This window comes from Ictidomys tridecemlineatus, chromosome 10 (assembly GCF_052094955.1).
Source record: "Ictidomys tridecemlineatus isolate mIctTri1 chromosome 10, mIctTri1.hap1, whole genome shotgun sequence".
NCBI lineage: Eukaryota > Metazoa > Chordata > Mammalia > Rodentia > Sciuridae > Ictidomys > Ictidomys tridecemlineatus.
The window spans coordinates 82,488,202-82,505,736 of NC_135486.1; the positions used below are offsets into that span (position 1 = coordinate 82,488,202).

The window sequence follows — 17,535 nt, forward strand, 5'->3', positions numbered from 1 at the left end:
GTGGCTCAGTGGTTGAATGCCCCTGAGTTCAATCCCTGGTACCAAAAAAAAAAAAAAAAAAAAAGAAAGAAAGAAAGAAAGAAAGAAAGAAAAAATACTGGCTTTGCCGCATGTCCTGTGGATGACCTGGGACAAGTTACTTAATATTTCTGTATCTCAGTTTTTTCTTCTATAAAATGGAGACAAGGACACCTACCTCCCAAGGCTCTCATAAGTATTAAATAATATATGTAAAGGGCTCTGCAGAAGAGCCACTCAATAAAGTATTGGGCCTACTTGGTCCTCCTCCAGTTTTTAAAGGGTGATTTGAGTGTTTAGGGTGATATCATCGTTCATTTGAAACAATTAAAAGAAAATTGGTTTATAAAAGGGCTAAATCAATATGAAATTAATATTAAGAAGTGTTTTGGTCAGAAGGGTGTATTTAAGAAGTTTTTGAATGTATCTTATTGATACTATAATTAAAAATTGATTAAAAACAGCCAATCTAAATTCTTTTATATCTTAGGGGATACACTCCTGCCAAATTTTACTAATGTAATGAGAGAAACTGGAAGTTTTCTGTTCTGTGACTTTCCCCTGAAGATGGGCTTGTAATGAAAACCTCAATCCATCTTATCAGAGGCCTGAAGTCCAATAGTTCTCAAGAAAGTCAAACAAAAATCACCACTTTTAAGTTTTATAAATAGTATGGTTTATACCAACTTGTGATGAAATTGGAATAGTAAACTTTTCCCAAACATCATATTGGTAATCAATTCAACATGTATGAAAAAGAAAGTATTCAGCATGGGAAACAAGAGACTTAATGTTCTTTTCAAGAATGATCTATGTACTGACTTAAAATTAATGAAACCTTATCAGTAGACAAATTTATGTTTCATCAGAAAGAGAAAAACCTTAAAGATAAATCAGTAAAATAATACTGGAAAAACAATTAAGGCTCCATGTGGTTCCCCAGTGTGACTAATAGTAATAGCCTATAAGGATTTAGTATTTCAGATACTAAATATATGGGTGTTCTTGTTCATCTCCAAGCCAAAATTGTTAGTAATACCTATTCTGCTCTTTTCATGAGACTGTGTTGTTGATAAAATTAAGTTATGAATAAGAAGACATATTCCAACTATAAAATGACTTATAAACATTGGCAATAATAATAATAATGATACATTGTTTTAGATGTAACTTATTTTACTCCATCTTTTTAGACAATTAAAATTTTTTTGTTTGCTCAATAGTATCAGAATGTACATGCACTTATATTTGGAAATTTTATATTGACTTATAGAAAACAAGATTTATGTTTTAAAAAGGTTCATATTCTCTTATAAATAATAACATTTAAGTAAGTTTAATTAAAGACTTTCCAGGGGCTGGAAATGATAGAGCTCTTGTCTAGAATGTGTAAGGCCCTGTGTTCAATTCCCGGCACTACAAAAAAAAAAAAAATTAATAAAGAAAGAAAGAAAGAAAGAAAAAAAGTCCCTGTGCCCTGGAGTTCATGATGGTAATAAAAGGTTTTCTTGAGAATGATTGAACCTGGGCTTCAAGACTGTGACTCTATACAGGTTACACTCCTCACTTCTGTTCTAGTTTCTTCTCTCCAAGAATCATTTAACCTTCACCAGAGCAGTGAAAAGCTTGGTCCTGGCCCAGCTTGATCTCATTCTCTCAAGGCCTACCTTCTTGTGAAATTTCAGTCCCACAGGTATCTGTCTGTCTGTGGTTTCCAGGGAGGCTACTTTCCCCAACCCGAGTCTTCTCATCTCTCAGTGCTTTGCTTTCACCTCACGGACAGTCTGTGGAGTTTTGCTTCTGTCTAGTTTATTAACTCACCTACCAAGGAGTCTCAAATCACCATTTTATAAAAGTAGAAAGCCTGCTGGAAGTCACTGGGAATCCTTTGATCACACGCCTGTATCTGGCTGTACCTGGAGAGTAAAGGCATCTGTGCTACTTTCAGAATCTCATAGGAGTCTGTTGTTTATTGGCCAAGTCTAACCCATGACTATATAAGGAAGGGGATGCTGGGGGATGTTGCTCCAGCCTGGAAAAGGAGCTTCAGCAGAGCCCCTTTGTGTACAGACAACCCAGCCCAACAGGGGTGGGTGATGGTTTAATGAATTAATGCACATAGAGGATCCAGAGCAGTGCCTAATGTGAATCACGCTGCAGGAATGAAGAAAGCATGCAAAGAACATGGCTGTTTTGAAGCAGAAGGAGATTCAAGGAGGGAACAAGACAAGATTCAAAGACCATGAAGTGATACGAAAATACAACCTAGGGCAAAGGGGAACATGGTGAGATAAGGAAGAAATTCAAAGACAAAATTTGATGGAATACAATTTTTTATTGGAGGTTAAAAAAAAAGAGAACAGATTAGATGCTGCAGAAAAACATGAAATGGATCTTTCTAGCATTTCCGACAGGAATCTAAAGTCCTTGGAGTAAAATGAATATTTATATAGTTGTGCCTTGGTATACTCAGGCGATCGGTCCCAGGACCCCTGTGGATACTAAAAATCCGGGCATGTTCAAGTCTTTAATAAAACATTGCACAGTACTTGCATGTAATCTGTGCACATCTTCCTCTATATTTAAAATCAACTATAGATTACCTGTTATTCCTAAAACAATATAAAAGCTATATAAACAGTCATTATACTATATTGTTTAGGGCATAATGATGCAAAGACAGTCTGTACATGTTCAGCACAGGTATAACTTTCTTTTTTGAATTTCTTCAATGCATGGTTGGTTGAGTCCTGGATATAGAAGCCAGGGATATTGAGGGCAGACTGTAATTAGGAAATGAACACTAGCTCCAGGCACAACTAGTTCCAGAGCTGTCACAGTGTCACCCAAAGCCCTCCTCTGTCCCATATCTCATTCTGCTTGCTGCTGTGTGATGTTCCTTTCACACAGTTTCTGTGAGGATTCAGGTCGACAGCTGTAGTTTCTAAGCTTAAATCATCCTCATAGCAGCTGATCCCAGAGAAAAGTGGTGTGTGCTGACCTCAGCCTCAGACCCGCTGGATGACTCTGCCGCTGCTTGGAATATAAGTGTGCCTTTTACAACCATGGTTTCTAAGTGGACTCGGAACCTGATTGGATGGTCCAAGGCATGTGGCCAACCCTGTCTATAGAAAGGCAGGTTGAGGGTCCCTCCTGGTCACCTGGAGTCAGAGGGACAGTTTCCAAATAAAAATTCCTAGGAGAAAAAAAATGAATACATGTCTATTAAAAAAGGAAAAATTTAGGAAAATGACTCAGATATGTGGAAAAAGACAAATTCAGGTAAAGTAAAAGGCGAAAGGAAGTAATCAGGTATCTAAAATAGTAATTCTGAGTATCCCTGTGGAAGAGACCAGAATCATCATTTGCAGATGAAATTATATGTCTTCCCACTGTGAAAAAGATAAAACTGATCATCTTGGGTATAAGATAAATATATAAAAATGATCTTCAATGATAATTACTATTTTGCCTTGTGTAGGACCTATAGAAGAGAATGATGAGATATCACTGAGATGTATAATAAAAGAATTAGGGAAATGGAAAAAATATGCCATCTTCCCCTAGGGGAGTCTTAAGTATTGTTGAGATATTATTTTTCTTGAAGTTGTTTTGTGAGATGACTGAAATACCCATTAAAATTCCAGTTGTTTCCTTTGTGGGATGTACTCAAATGCTTTTAATGTTCATTACTAAGAATAGATAGATAAAGATTAAGAATAGACTTGAAATAGAAGAGTAAGAAGGGAATTCAGTTGAACAGATATTATGGACATTTGGAAAAAAATCCATAGAAGTGAGTAAGTTCTTCCTAGGCATATTGAAGAGTCTAAAAGTGGAGACCATTTTTTAAAATTTCCTTTTTAGTTGAAGATGGACACATATCTTTATTTAATTAATTAATTTTTTTTTAATGTGGTGCTGAGGATTGAACCCAGTGCCTCACACATGGTAGGCAAGTGCTCTACCACTGAGCCACAACCTCAGTCTTAGAGACCATTTTTAATATCATTGGTTTCTCTTCCTCCTTACTTCCTCCATCTTCCACCTGCTATCTTCTTTTTTCCTTCCTTCTTCCTTTTTCCTTCTCTTCCTTTTTGTTCTCTTCTGTGCTTTGAGAACAGATCCGGAATAAAACATTGAAGGATATAACATAAAATCAATCATTGACTGTCAAGCTTATACCCATTAACCCATTTGGGGTTGATGATTTTCAAGAATCTCTTCCTTTGTCTCTTCTTCCTAGAAACAGTATTATATAGATCACTATTTGTCATGAGAAGAATAAAAAATGGTGGCCAATCCACTGTTTCAATATGGTTAGCATTTAGAGTTCAAATTGATTCAGGAAATACAAACATACACACATGCATGTGAGCTTGCCTATACACACACTTTGACCTCCGAACTCTTCTGTCTGCTACATGACCATTTGATTCTTCCTGAGTTCTGATGCAATGCCAGAATGGAACAAATCCATACTGCAGACATGTGAGGGATGTCGGATGAGTTCCCTCAAAGCTAAGGGTGATCTAGATACAGGAAGATGAGTAACCTACTCAGGAAACCGTGTTGCCATACCATGCATGTTCAGACATCCTTGCAAGAGTGAAACCAGGAGCTTGCTCCTCTTGCAGGCCCACAGATGTAAGCCCCCTTTCCTGTGGAATATCCCCAAGCAGTAGCATTCTGGAAGATCTGACTTGTGATCAGGCTCCTGCGTTTTTCTCCTGTGTGGCTCTGTGGTATCCTCTTGTTTGAATGTACAGCTCATGTCAATCTTAATATTTGTTTTGAGTCACATATGCTGGCCTCTAATTTGCAATTTACATGGATGATGGGGCCCTATTCAAAGTCCTGCTCCTGCCGCCTTTGTGCCGTTCACCTCTCTTCAGCAGTCATTAGGCTGAACAGCATATAATTAGGTAACCCATGTAAAGCTGGGATTGCTGAAAGGTTGCAGTTCTTTTCAAAAAGTAAAGGTTTCCATTTTTACCCTCATTCTTTTCTAAACAAAAAGACATTCCCCCTCCCCTGGTGGTTTTCAAATGAATGTAGTAACTTAGAAACAGTCCTGGAGGTGGGTAATAATTTTGGTTTGTTTTCACCTGAGAGCTGGTTTTTGTTTACACAGCTTGTGTTTTAACTCCCTGTAGGCTGAGGTTGAGTTGCTATCATTTGTGGATGAGTGTGTTGCTTTGTGAAGCCAATGTAATTGGTCTATTAAAAAAAAAATCCCTGAAGATTGAAAATTTACCCGACAATATAACTCAGTCACTGGCTTATATTTGTGTTTCTTTTACTACCTGTATGTACAAAACCTACCTGAAATGATTGGCTAACATAAAGCCTATGAAGTATTAATACTGAGGGACTTAATACTAATTGTGCTTAAGCGCTATGTACTTTTCAGATTCACAGTTGTAAATGCAATTTAAAAAATGATCTTGGTAGTGAAGCAAAAATAAGCCTTCAAAGGGCAAATAGAAGAAGTGTACCTTAGCATTTCATTGAAATGAAATAATGCAAAGGGAACCTGTTGAAGTATTAATGTATTATCATGTCTCACAGCTGATAATTGTTTTGGGAAGAAATAAAAAAGTAGGAGTATTTTAGATCTTCAAGGTTGAAAAGAAAATAACAAGATACATTAATATTATCTAGAACACTGGTTCATAGTGATCAACTAGGGAATTCATTAAAATCAGATTCTTGGACTCCATTTACCAAAATTTTATTCCAGAGGATTGTGGATAGACCTTAGGAATCTAAATATTTTGTAAGTAGCTCAGATGGTGCTATTGCAGAAAGTTTACAGGCAATGTTAAAAATCCTTGCACAAAAGGAAATTATTTGTAAGGTGTCTAAAGGTTTGTTTCAGTTTTCTACCTTTTTGTGCTCTGAAAAAGTAAAGATGGGTTTCTGCATACTTTGCATTTTGACTTTAATGGAATGTATTATAATAGACAAATCAACCACTTCTGGTAATACGCCATATAGTCCCACATCTGGCAATTGCTTTGGCTCATGACAAATCAAGAATTTGGAAAGTGGGAGACAAGTGAGATGTTGACCATCAACATTATAGCAATGTGATTCTGGTCTCTCCTCTATTTGTTAGTCAAGTTAACATAAAGGTACATGATCTAAAGTATTTAACATTTGGCAAAATTCATACGTTTTTCTCTTTAAATCTCTACTTTCTGTATTTTGGCTCGATTATGATTAACATGTATAATATTCAGAGGGAGAATATTCCTTAATGTAATAATTCTTATTTTGAGTGGATCAAGCTATCATAATGATATGTGTTGGATGGTAAAACTATTGGTAACCATGTCTAGGTCTCCTTGGAATGAACATTTGAAGAGTTCAGTTAGAAAAAGGAGAGAAGGATGTAGTCGAGAGGGTAAAAGCTGGATAGTTTATAGAGCCTCAACACCTTCCCTCCCCAAAGAAAGTGATTTTTAGTCTTCATTTGCTGGGACTTACACTACATCCCCTGAGGTTGAGAATATTTCTGAAACTTTTCAGGCAAGTTGAAGTGATTGCTAAGTACATTTTGTATATGAACAGAAGCATCCACACTTACACACCAAGTATGCTAATAGGTATCTGTGAAAAATCCTTTGAGACTGCTTTGTGCTCTGTTCTTAGCCTTCTATTTCTTAAGTAGTATAAATCCATTTCAGATATATATATTTTTTCATTTCAAATATGTTAATGTTAGTGAGATATAGGTATACTGTGAAGAGTTAATCTTTCTATGAAAATGAATGTTGTGCACAAAAACATGAAAAAAAGCAACTCAAGGCCAATGAGTTCTCTTAGCAATTATGACAAGGACAAATAATGTTACAGACATGAAGGTTAGTAGCTAAATGAAATTACTAAGTTGTTTTTTTCCTCTCTTGTTTCTTTTCAATCAAAACTATCTCTTTGATCAGATTTCTTATAGGAAAGATGTGCAGGACACCCACACATATACTGCGGAGCTGGACAGACCGGATATCAAGAAGGCAACTCAGATCTCCAAGATCATAAGCAATGTAATTCATCTTTTTAAAATCTTGTTCAGAAATGCTTTTTTTTTTTAAATTTTTGCAAGAAACAAAGTACAGCTTTGGTATTTGGATGGTTAATTTAATTAGTATAATTAATCAATCTAGATTAGTGACATCTCAATGTTTTTCCTTGAATTATCCATTTGATTATGTAATTATTTGGGTATATGCAGAAGCTGCCCAAATTGGACTTGACTAGGACTGTCATGCTTTTAGAGTTGAATAAGTACTATGTGGGGATAATATCATATCCAAATGTCTCACTTTAAAAGTCAGGGTTGTCAATTTTCTGGTCCAGTATAGTCTCTTACCTCACCCTGTTCCAAGGAACTTTTCTTGGCCTCATCCCATCTCAATTCTGTTAATTGTGCAGATTCTCTTCCATCAAAGTGGTTGCCTGTTTCCCCCTGCTGAGGCTGTTTCTTATCTTCTCTAAAATACTCTCCTTGGTTAATACCATTTGTCTTCAACATACCAAAAATTCCGGTTGAAATGGTGTTTGAACTCAAACTGAATATTGGAATACCCTAAGTGTACCTTAACAATCAGTAATTACTAAAGTCAACTGCATGTGGATCAAACATGTCAGATCAGTTTCCAAAGAAAAACAAAACCATTAATATGAAGAATGCAGGATCTCTATCCAGAAATTTCTCCTTATGTATTTTTTTTCAGTATTTGATGATAGCTGGATGCTTAGTCTCAAAGTTAATAATTATTTTACTACTAAAAGTTAATAATACATAACTATACTATACAATGAATTCTGGCTTTAGCAGTCTATATGTTAGTATTTGATGTGTTCTAAGGAATATGTTTTTAATGGGCTGAGGATCTATTATATTTTATTTTGACTAATGTTAATGTAATTCATCATCATAAAGTAGAATTATTCAATATGTTCTTGTTAATTTTAGGCAGAATACAAGAAAGGACAAGGAGTCATGAATAAAGAGCCTGCTGTAATTGGAAGACCAGATTTTGAACATGCTGTGGAAGCGGCCAAACTTTCTAGTCAAGTAAGACTCTGGAGTCATGATCCCACAATGACTTTATTCAGATATTTTGTTCCTAGGAGCACAGGAAAATATTTCATTTTTGATCATATCTGTAGTTGCAAGAATAAATGGGGATCATATTTCTGAAACTTTTCAGATAGTATTGCAATAATCACAGATTTCAATAAAGAAAAAAATTAAATCTAATTTTAAGCATAAAATAAGTTTTCCATCCCACCCTCCAGCTCAAATCGAAAACTTTTGGTTTGGCCATGTTGTCACATTTCCCAGAATTCCCAGAAATCAGCAACGGTTGTGCCAAGTAATTGTATTTCTGTCTGCACACACATACACAAACACACACACAAAACACACACAGACACACACACGTTTTTAACTTAGCAATAAAAATACTAATTTTCCAAATTTTCAAATGCTTTAATCACAAATTAATAAAGGGGCAATGAAAACAGAGAAAACTTTGGAATTTTATTGAAAAACATAAAATAAGATCTACAAATGTATAGAGACATGACATGTTTTTGGTTGACAGTCTTAATAGATAAAAATTTTGATTCTTCCAGGATTATCATATAAATGTTATTCACTTTCACTTAGAATTCAATAGGCTCTTTTTCATTTTAATATGGATAAAATGATATTAATTTTTCATGGAAAGGAATTACCTGAGGAAAGCCTTTAAAGGTATGAAGACAAAGATCAGTGAAGGGGAACTTAAATTATGAGTTACCATAAGATAACAGGAGATCATTGAAATGAAATCAGTATGGATTGGTGGGCTGACAGGTAAAATAATCGGTAGGATAGACTAGAATCCTGAGATAGATTCCAGTATGTATAAGAATTTAATATATGACAAAAGTGACAGTTCAAGTCAGTGGGGAAAAATTGGTTAATAAATGGTGCCAACCTAAGTAACTGTCATGGTGAGAACAAAATTGGACCCGAATCTTGGACCCCATATAAAGCTGAATGCCAGGTGGATCATTTTATTAACAATAAAATAAACATTATTAATGATTATTTGTTTACAATAAAATAATTTTAAAAATATTAAAAGAAATTTCAGGATATTCTATACACCAGATAGGATTGTGCTTTAACATGTCCAGAGATCCAGAAGCTATACAAAATAAACACATTAATTGCATCAAACTTCTTTCAGTGGAAAAGGTGATGTTTTCAGAGTCAGTGTGATCAAACAGTAATTTTACAAATGTATAGTGTTCATAACTTTGAAAATATTTCTTTCTCAAGTTGCAAAAGTCTTAATTAAATGATGTTTCAGAATGCAGACACGTAAACAATAAAAGGCATAAAATCCAAGTGAGGAATGTAAGTCTTGAGCAAATGAACCGCTGTAGTGTGCTCTTGGCTTGAGAGTCTCAATACTCAATATAACAGTAATGTTATATTTTAAAACTCATTTAAAAAACTCCATGTAAATCCCATTAGAATCCAAACAGCCTTTTCAAAATTAGAATGTAATTATTTGAATGAATTGGATCTATACAGAGAAAGGAAGTTCTGATAATATATATATTTTTAAGATGTTTAAAGGAAGAAAGAGCAGTGGTCCTCAAATATTTGGAAAAGTATTTATTATATATGTGATAAGAATATTGTCTATAATATGTAACTTCTTTAAAGAAGCAAAAAAGGCTAACATGTCAGTAGAAAAAGGAGAAAATGGTGAATAGACATTTTATAGCAAACATCAGTGCCCAATAAGCTTGTGAGAAGCAGCCCAGTTCAACAATAGAGAGAAAATGTCAACACAGTGAAAACAGAGTGTCATTTGTACCCATCCCCATTTGGTCTCTGGCTAATGTGGAGGAGGAGGACACCAGGTCAGACTGTGTGGGAGGCAGTATTGAGGGGCTTTGTCAGAGAGGAAGAGAAAGCTCCCAGGGAAAGCCCCAAATAAAGGTTGGCAATGAAGGTGACAGAGGACAGAAGTCTGATAGCAGAGGCTCTGAGCAAAGCCATAGGAGTCATGAATATAATCAGGAATCTGGGGGGGGGCGGAGATTTGGTGAGAAATGTGTCAGTGTTGTGCTGATTTTGACTATAACCCATTACTTAGCAGAGCAGGAATAATGTGTTCTTTCTTACATGTATTAATTTTTCCAACTTTTTAAAAAAAATAATCAGAAAAGTTACCATCTTAGCCATCTGCAGCGTGCTGTTCAGTGGTGTTAAACGCCATCGCCATCATCCACCTTGGGGACTTTTTTCATTCTGAAAAGCGAAACTTTTTGCCTATTAACATTAGTCCCCACCCCCCACCTTTCCCCAAATAACATGTTCTATGAAAGAAATGGTAAAAAAAAAAAAAAAAAAAGAGAAAGTGATTTCCAAGTCTAACCTTGGGGAACATGTTAGAGTTAAAAACCAAGAAGACGACCAACTTATCACCTATTAATCTAATATCTCAAATTGCTTCCACTTTCAGCCAGCAAATAAGTAATCCCTGAACATTTTTACAAGGAAGGATTGTGCAGACAGTATTGCTCAAGGTTAATGTGGCCACACTGTGCAGGCAAGTCTGGCCTTGGGAGAGGCGGAAGGTCCAAGAGGCCAGTTGGCCTCAGCTGTGATAATCACGCATGAAGTGATGGGTCCCTGAAAGGTCTCCGTGGCTGTGGAGTGGAAATCAGGCTTACCCCCGAGAGGCCAGGGTCAGAGATGCCTGGATGTAACTGAGCCGGGTGCTGGTTGTTTTATAGTGAACAAGGCACTTTCACCTACAGATCAACTTGTTTGTACTCAGGATGCTGCTCATGCCCAAGAGGTTGGGATGCACTAGATGACACTCACTCCAAGGTCAAGAAGGGCTGTGACTCCACGCTCCTGAGTCCCAGATAAAGCTTGGTGGACAGACGGGAGATATCGGCTTTATTTTACTGTCCTGCAGAGCTCCCCGACTTCCCCTAGCTCCACCCTCTCCTGAGGATGAAGGTTTCCCATCAATCATGCAGCAGGTTGTAGTTTAGTGGTTAAGAAATTGGGCTCCAGAGCAGGACCATGTGGTCAAACTCTAGTTCTGTTGATAGCTTGTCACAAATTGCTTAATTTCTCTCTCTTCAGTTTCCTCATCTGTAAAACAGGGGTGACAACAATGGTATCTTCTTCTTAGGATTGTCCTGAGAGTGAGATGAATTACTTGTAAGAACACTTAAAAACTGTGCCTGGCTGGGTGCAGTGTCACATGCCTATAATCACAGCGGCTTGGGAGGCTGAGGCAGGAGGATTGAGAGTTCAAAGCCAGCCTTAGCAACGGGGAGGCACTAAGCAACTCAGTGAGACCCTGTCTCTAAATAAAATACAAATAAGGCTGGGGATATGGCTCAGTGGTTGAGTGCCCCTGAGTTCAATCCCCAGTACTACCTCCCCTAAATAAAACAAAACAAAACAAAAACAGTGTCTGGCCCATGGAAGATTATACAACTTCTTAGGAGTTTCTTTACTATAGATATGTCGAGTGTTTTCTCTTCTAGTTTTTTAGATGAATTCATACACAGAATGGAGCAGAAATAGGAATCTGATGCTCAGATTCCAGCCTTAAATTCACCCTATCCCAAACCTGTTGGATTTAGACAAGAAATTTGGTGTTCAGCAATCAAGTGATCTGCTGCTCAAGCACACTGTAATTGGCAAATGACATTTTATCCATCATCTTTACTTTTTTTTTTTATGACATTCTTACTGATCATATGATGGATAAACTCTTGAGAAAAGAGGAAAGCTGAGCAGGACTCCTGGAAAGAACTCATAAGTTTTATTTGTCTTCTCAGGTGTATCAAAAAGAAATAAATGCCCAAAGTGTCATTTCTTATTTTCATGGACAACTTTGGAGATCATGCGCTCTCTTGCTCCTAAGCTAATAATAACACACAAATACACAGAAGGGAAATGAGGTGGGAATTTGGTAAGCCGGGAAAAGGGTTAAGGGGAGGCAAGGTGCAGGGAAAAAAGAGCATGTCAGCACTGGAAGATCTCTAGGAGAGAACGCAACGACAAGGAGGTGGCCCTGGAATGGAGTGAAAAGACAGCTCCATGAAAAGATGAGTAGAGAGCAAATGGGCAGAGGCTCACATTTTACCTGGAAATTGAGCTCTGTGCAATTTTACTCAAGAAAAGTAATGGGAACACATGCCTGACCCTCCTTATGTTAACTTGTACAATGGATTTGCTCTCATAGTTGAAAATGTTCCCTTTTAAAATTGGAGGATACATAAAATTATGACCAGGAAATAAAATCAGCTAAAACAAACAAACCAACAAACCAAAAAACCCCAAAACTTCAGTGCCAAGAAAAAGGTTGGTTTCTATGTATCTCAAATGTAAATAACTATTGACATCAATCAGCTTAAAAAATTCTAAGAGTATGATTTGTTAATGTATTCTAGGTTATCTTATTACTTTGAATTTGACTATATGATGAATGAATTGTTTAGTTCAAGGAAAACCTGTATCTGTAGAATTATTAGTATTTGTTCTAAAATTGCTTTTGTTAGAAAGATAAGAATGGGTTTTAAACCTAGAAATTCCATTATGGATTGCTTTAAAAATTTAGTAATAAATATCACCCTTAAATGGCAAAGGGTATTGATTGGTTTGGAGAATCTCCCATTCTCCCTTCCTGGCAAACAGATCCTCTGCCAACCTCCTTACACCCAAGTATCAGCTTAAATGTCACATTCCTGATTTGCAGATATAATTGGTATCCTTCTCCTCCCCTTTATTCTGTTTCCCTATAGTTCTTGCCACAATCAGTAGTAGGCATCTATGTGCATGCATGCATGTTTTAAATATCTACTTTTTTAGAACCACATGGCAGGGCTTCTGTGTCTTTGATCTGCCATTAGAGAATGGCACAGATTGATTGTCAATAAATATGTAGAGACTGATTGGACACATTTTTCTCTGGATTTTTCACATTTGATGCAGAGTCAGTAAGATGTTATTTTGTAAAGAAGGTAAGGGCAGAGTTAGCATTTTGTATAAAATTTAGACTTTAAGAATATGATTGATTTTAATAATGGTTCTACATAAAAAAATCGATTGTTTTTCATTCACCACTTATTATTTCATCCCACATCACAGGAAGTTGATGCCAGTAGCTATGTGATGGTGTGTTATTTGCTTAGTTTTCATTTTTAATGATCATTAGAATGAATTTATCAAATTATCTGCTTCTTTCCTAACATCTGTGTATATGACTACAATGAAAAGTTCTCATTCATGGTCTAAATTTCCCTGCCTTGCTGGCTATTGGTGAGGCTGAGCCACAGATGATGTAATGGGGAAGCCCTCAGCCCTCATGACAGTTTAACCATGTGTTTGGCTTTGGACTGTCAGGACACTGCTCTGTCCAGAGGCAGTTCTGAGGACCAGTCTAAATTACATCATTATTGTCTAAGAGTTTCTGTGTTTTCTCCAAGTATGGGCCTCTGAAAATCTGTTAAAATTCTTTAGGAAACTTTTAGAAGTTTGATCCTTTATTCCTATCCTATATTTTTAAACAAGTGATATCAGGAGCAGTATGTATGATATTCAGAATGTAAATAATGTGGATCATACGGAGTAAACTTCATTTCAGAATAATACACCTGGGCTTAAAGAGTATTTTTGCATCTTCAAACAACACTTATTTCTCCCTTTCTCAAGTGGTCTTCTAATCCAAGGGGACACTCTTTGTTCCTATTAGGAGCCAGATACAGTCAAGAAAGAGCATTGCTGAGATCTCTTAGGAGATGTGAGTGTGACTTAAGCAGTGGAAACTCAGGTGTATAAACTGTAAGATGGAAAAATAGGATAATTTTCTAATTAATTAATTTTAATAATTGAGCAAGTCTGTGTAGTTCCAGAGTGAGCCAGTCAAAAGTGGAGAGATGCCACCTACTCAAACCATGCGTCATTTTCTTAGTTCATGTACGTGCGAACCTTACACAGAGTGGGGCAAACTAGAGTTGTGTGTCAATGTCTGGTTTGTGTTTTCACATGATGCAGAAATTTTTATTTTGTGGCTAATTAATTAAGGAGGGAAACTCTCATATTTTTGTTCCTTGGGCATGTTTTGAATCAAATCACGCGGAGCCCTGAGTTAGAAGGTGAGAATGAGATCAGTTTTACAGCACTTTGGTTATTATTGCATTCCATATAAGGATATGAATGACAGAGTGATTATTATTTTTCAGAAATATGCATTTACTTGGAAGAGCAAATGCTGGGTTTAATAACTGATAAGAAGCTGTCATTTTCATTTCCGAGTAACACCGCCCCACACATTGCCTCTGCTCCTCCTAACTGTGCTGGGAATCCCTGGGTACACAGAAACAGTACTATGGTCTCCGGGGAGCCAAGATCATAGAACTTACTGTTGTTGTTTGGCTAAAGCATAACTATGACACTCACGGTGCCCGAAGCTGGAGAAATTGAAAGGAAACTTGATGCAAGTCCACATTGTGCAGCTAGATCTGCTGACAAGATGTAAATGGTGTCAACCCAGAGTTTTCATTGTACCCTGACTGGCAGGGAGCATGTTTGGCTCAGAAAGGGTCGTGTGTTGGTGGGTGTGGCCTGATCAGAGGCATCACTAAAATAGAAACCAGTTATAGAATCTTCCAGAATCGTTGAGTGAATTCCCTTTAAGCACTAAAAACTTAGGAGAGACCAAACCAGTCATTGAAATATAGCAAAATGCATCCTAGCAGGGGGGTGGCATTTTGTGTTAGGACCAGGCTGGGAAAACCTTTGATTTTGTGCCAGCTACTCTGTAAAGTAGTGAAGAAAATCTATCTTTTCCCCCTATTTGTGCTATGGTCCCTGATTTCAAGATGTAAAATAATAATTTTTAAATAATTCAGAACTTTTCTTATTTTAGAGAGGCCTCATCAGTTATTCAGGATAAATGTATTAGGTGATGTGAATATCCAAAAGTTGCTATTGTATAATGGAATCATGGAGAAAAATCTTTCCTGTAAACTTTCTCAAAACATTTCCCAAATGTTGTATTCCCAAGGAGATTTTCACTAGCCTGTTCTCATAGGTATCAGACACAGGTCTGCGAAGGAGACCCTCACTCTGTTATAGGCTTGATTAAAACACATGATATGAGCCATTCCCAAACTTCTGTGTAATAAAGACTTGTGCAAGGCAGCATGTATGAATAAATATGCATTACAAGAATATCATAAGAGAGCAGAATACTGTAATATTATAAATATTGTAAAAATAGTGTAAGAGAATAAAACAGTTTTGCTTTTGAAATCTGCACATCCTTTTCTGGCTTCATGAATCAAGGGGGTGCAAGATGTGAGTAACTAGATTTATTTATTTATTTTGGTAGAGAACGCCTATCTATATTCCAATTAATTATTTTTTACATATGCTAACATATTTCTTTACCCATGAGAAAGATAGAGTCCTACAAGATAAGTTGTTGTTGTCGTCCTGTGACTATTTAACAAAGAGCAAAAATAACATAGTGAATATTAGAGATGGTTTTCCGGATGAATAGATTATGTTGTTAAAGCAGAGAAATTTTAAAATAACATTCAATAGGCCTAGGATATTTCAGAAAACGTATTTCTTAAAAATGAATTTTTGAACAAATGAACTATGGGAAACCAAGAGAAAACCATAGTGTAAACCATGCTCTTTATTTGGAACAATGCCCTTAATTTTTCTGATTCATATTCAGATTCTGAGCCAAGGACCCATTTTCTAAATGTACTGGACCTTAAGATTCTTGTCCTGATTTCTGATTGATCATAGATTATAGGAATGTAGAAATGGAAGCTGACATTTAAAATTTTTGATATTTCAAGGCATAATTCTCATTAATAGGAAGAATTTGAGTTAATGCCTAATTGTGTTTATGATCAATGTTCAAGTACTGCACTTAAAAAAATGTATGCCTCATTAAGCTTTTATGGAGGTCATGAATACCAGGAACTTAAATTTTGCTACCGTTCACTGTTAAGGTAGTTTTATTTGATTGCTTTAAAATCAAGTGTGTTGTTATTTAACACAAATGTACTAATTTATCCTATTTTTCTTTTGTGACAGGTTAAATATAAAGAAAAATTTGACAACGAAATGAAGGATAAGAAACATCATTACAACCCTCTTGAAAGTGCTTCTTTTAAGCAAAATCAGCTTGCCGCTATACTTGCAAGTGATGTATGTTGTAATTCTTAGAAAATTATTTTCAATATCTTTTGATTCTTGTTTTCTTAGAACTGACTGTATTATAATTACTGGCTCTTAATCAGGGTCATGTAATTTCCAAGTAGTCTGTACTTGAAAACAATGAAGCATATTTTCCTGAACCCTTTTTTTGAGAAAAATATATAGTTATAGTTTTTACTGTTAATGGTTACTAATTACTAATTAGTTAATAAGCAGGAATAGTATTGTGAATAAAATTATCATATCTAATTTAGAAATAGATTACAGAGTTTTGTAGAAGTGTATATTATCACAAATTAGTAGATAGGATGATAATTAACTCATAAATTATGTCGATGCCATTGGGTTTATTATAAAGTACTTCCTGGTACATGGACATTTATCGTAAAGAAATTTTTAAAAATTAGACTGATAATGCTTATAATTTCACATATCTTATGTAAGGGCTATGAAATACTTCTTCATAAAATTTATTTGCATTTCATGTTTTAAAAAATTATCAGGATTCATTTTATAAGATGTATGAGAAACAGGCAGAATATAAAACAAACATTGAGAACATTGATCAGTTTGCTATGGTTGAAATGTGTAGAGAACATTTTCAAGTATGAAAATGAAATACTATCAGATTGTTGCTTTGTTAGATCATATAACCTTTCAAGTCCTATCATCTCTCTGGGGCTTGGTTAATTTTACTTCCAATGAGGTTTAGAAGGTGTTGTTATTGTGTTCACTAAACAACTTTTGTTTATCTCTAGCAGTCTAAACTTTTTTATTTATTTTTTTTTTGGTTGTTGTTTTGTCTTTTAGGACTACAGGGAATGTGAGATGATTTTTTTTCCTATTTTATTTTTTTAATGTGTGTACAAACCAGGGAAATAGAGATGAAATATACTTAAAGGAACCTGGATCCAAATACTGATAAATCCAGGCTTAGAATCAGATAGGTGGATTTAAATCCTGTTCCTCCCACCTATTATCCCTTCATCATTCTGTGTCTTCATCATTTAAATGGGAATAAAGTATCTGCCTACTAGGGAGTTGTGGAGGTTAAATACTTCACATATATATATAAATTATTTAGAGAAGTGTCTGGCAGATAATAAGTACTTTTTTTAAAGTTGTAGACGAACACCATAACTTTGTTTATTTTTTTAATGTGGTGCTGAGAATTAAACCCGGTGCCTCCTATGCTAGGCAAGCGCTCTACCACTGAGCCACAACTCCAGCCCTAG

At 35.8% G+C, this 17,535-nt stretch overlaps 1 protein-coding gene across 8 annotated transcripts in view; it reads left to right on the forward strand.

Moving 5' to 3' along the window:
• Nebl (nebulette) overlaps nt 1–17,535 on the forward strand; it is a 149,595-nt gene that overhangs the window by 66,288 nt on the left and 65,772 nt on the right. For all 8 annotated transcript variants that reach the window (XM_040278005.2, XM_078023336.1, XM_078023334.1 and 5 more), the window contains 3 exons: nt 6,966–7,067; nt 8,000–8,101; nt 16,178–16,291. In XM_040278005.2, the coding sequence (XP_040133939.1) occupies nt 6,966–7,067; nt 8,000–8,101; nt 16,178–16,291 (318 nt within the window). The remainder of the gene's footprint in view (nt 1–6,965; nt 7,068–7,999; nt 8,102–16,177; nt 16,292–17,535) is intronic.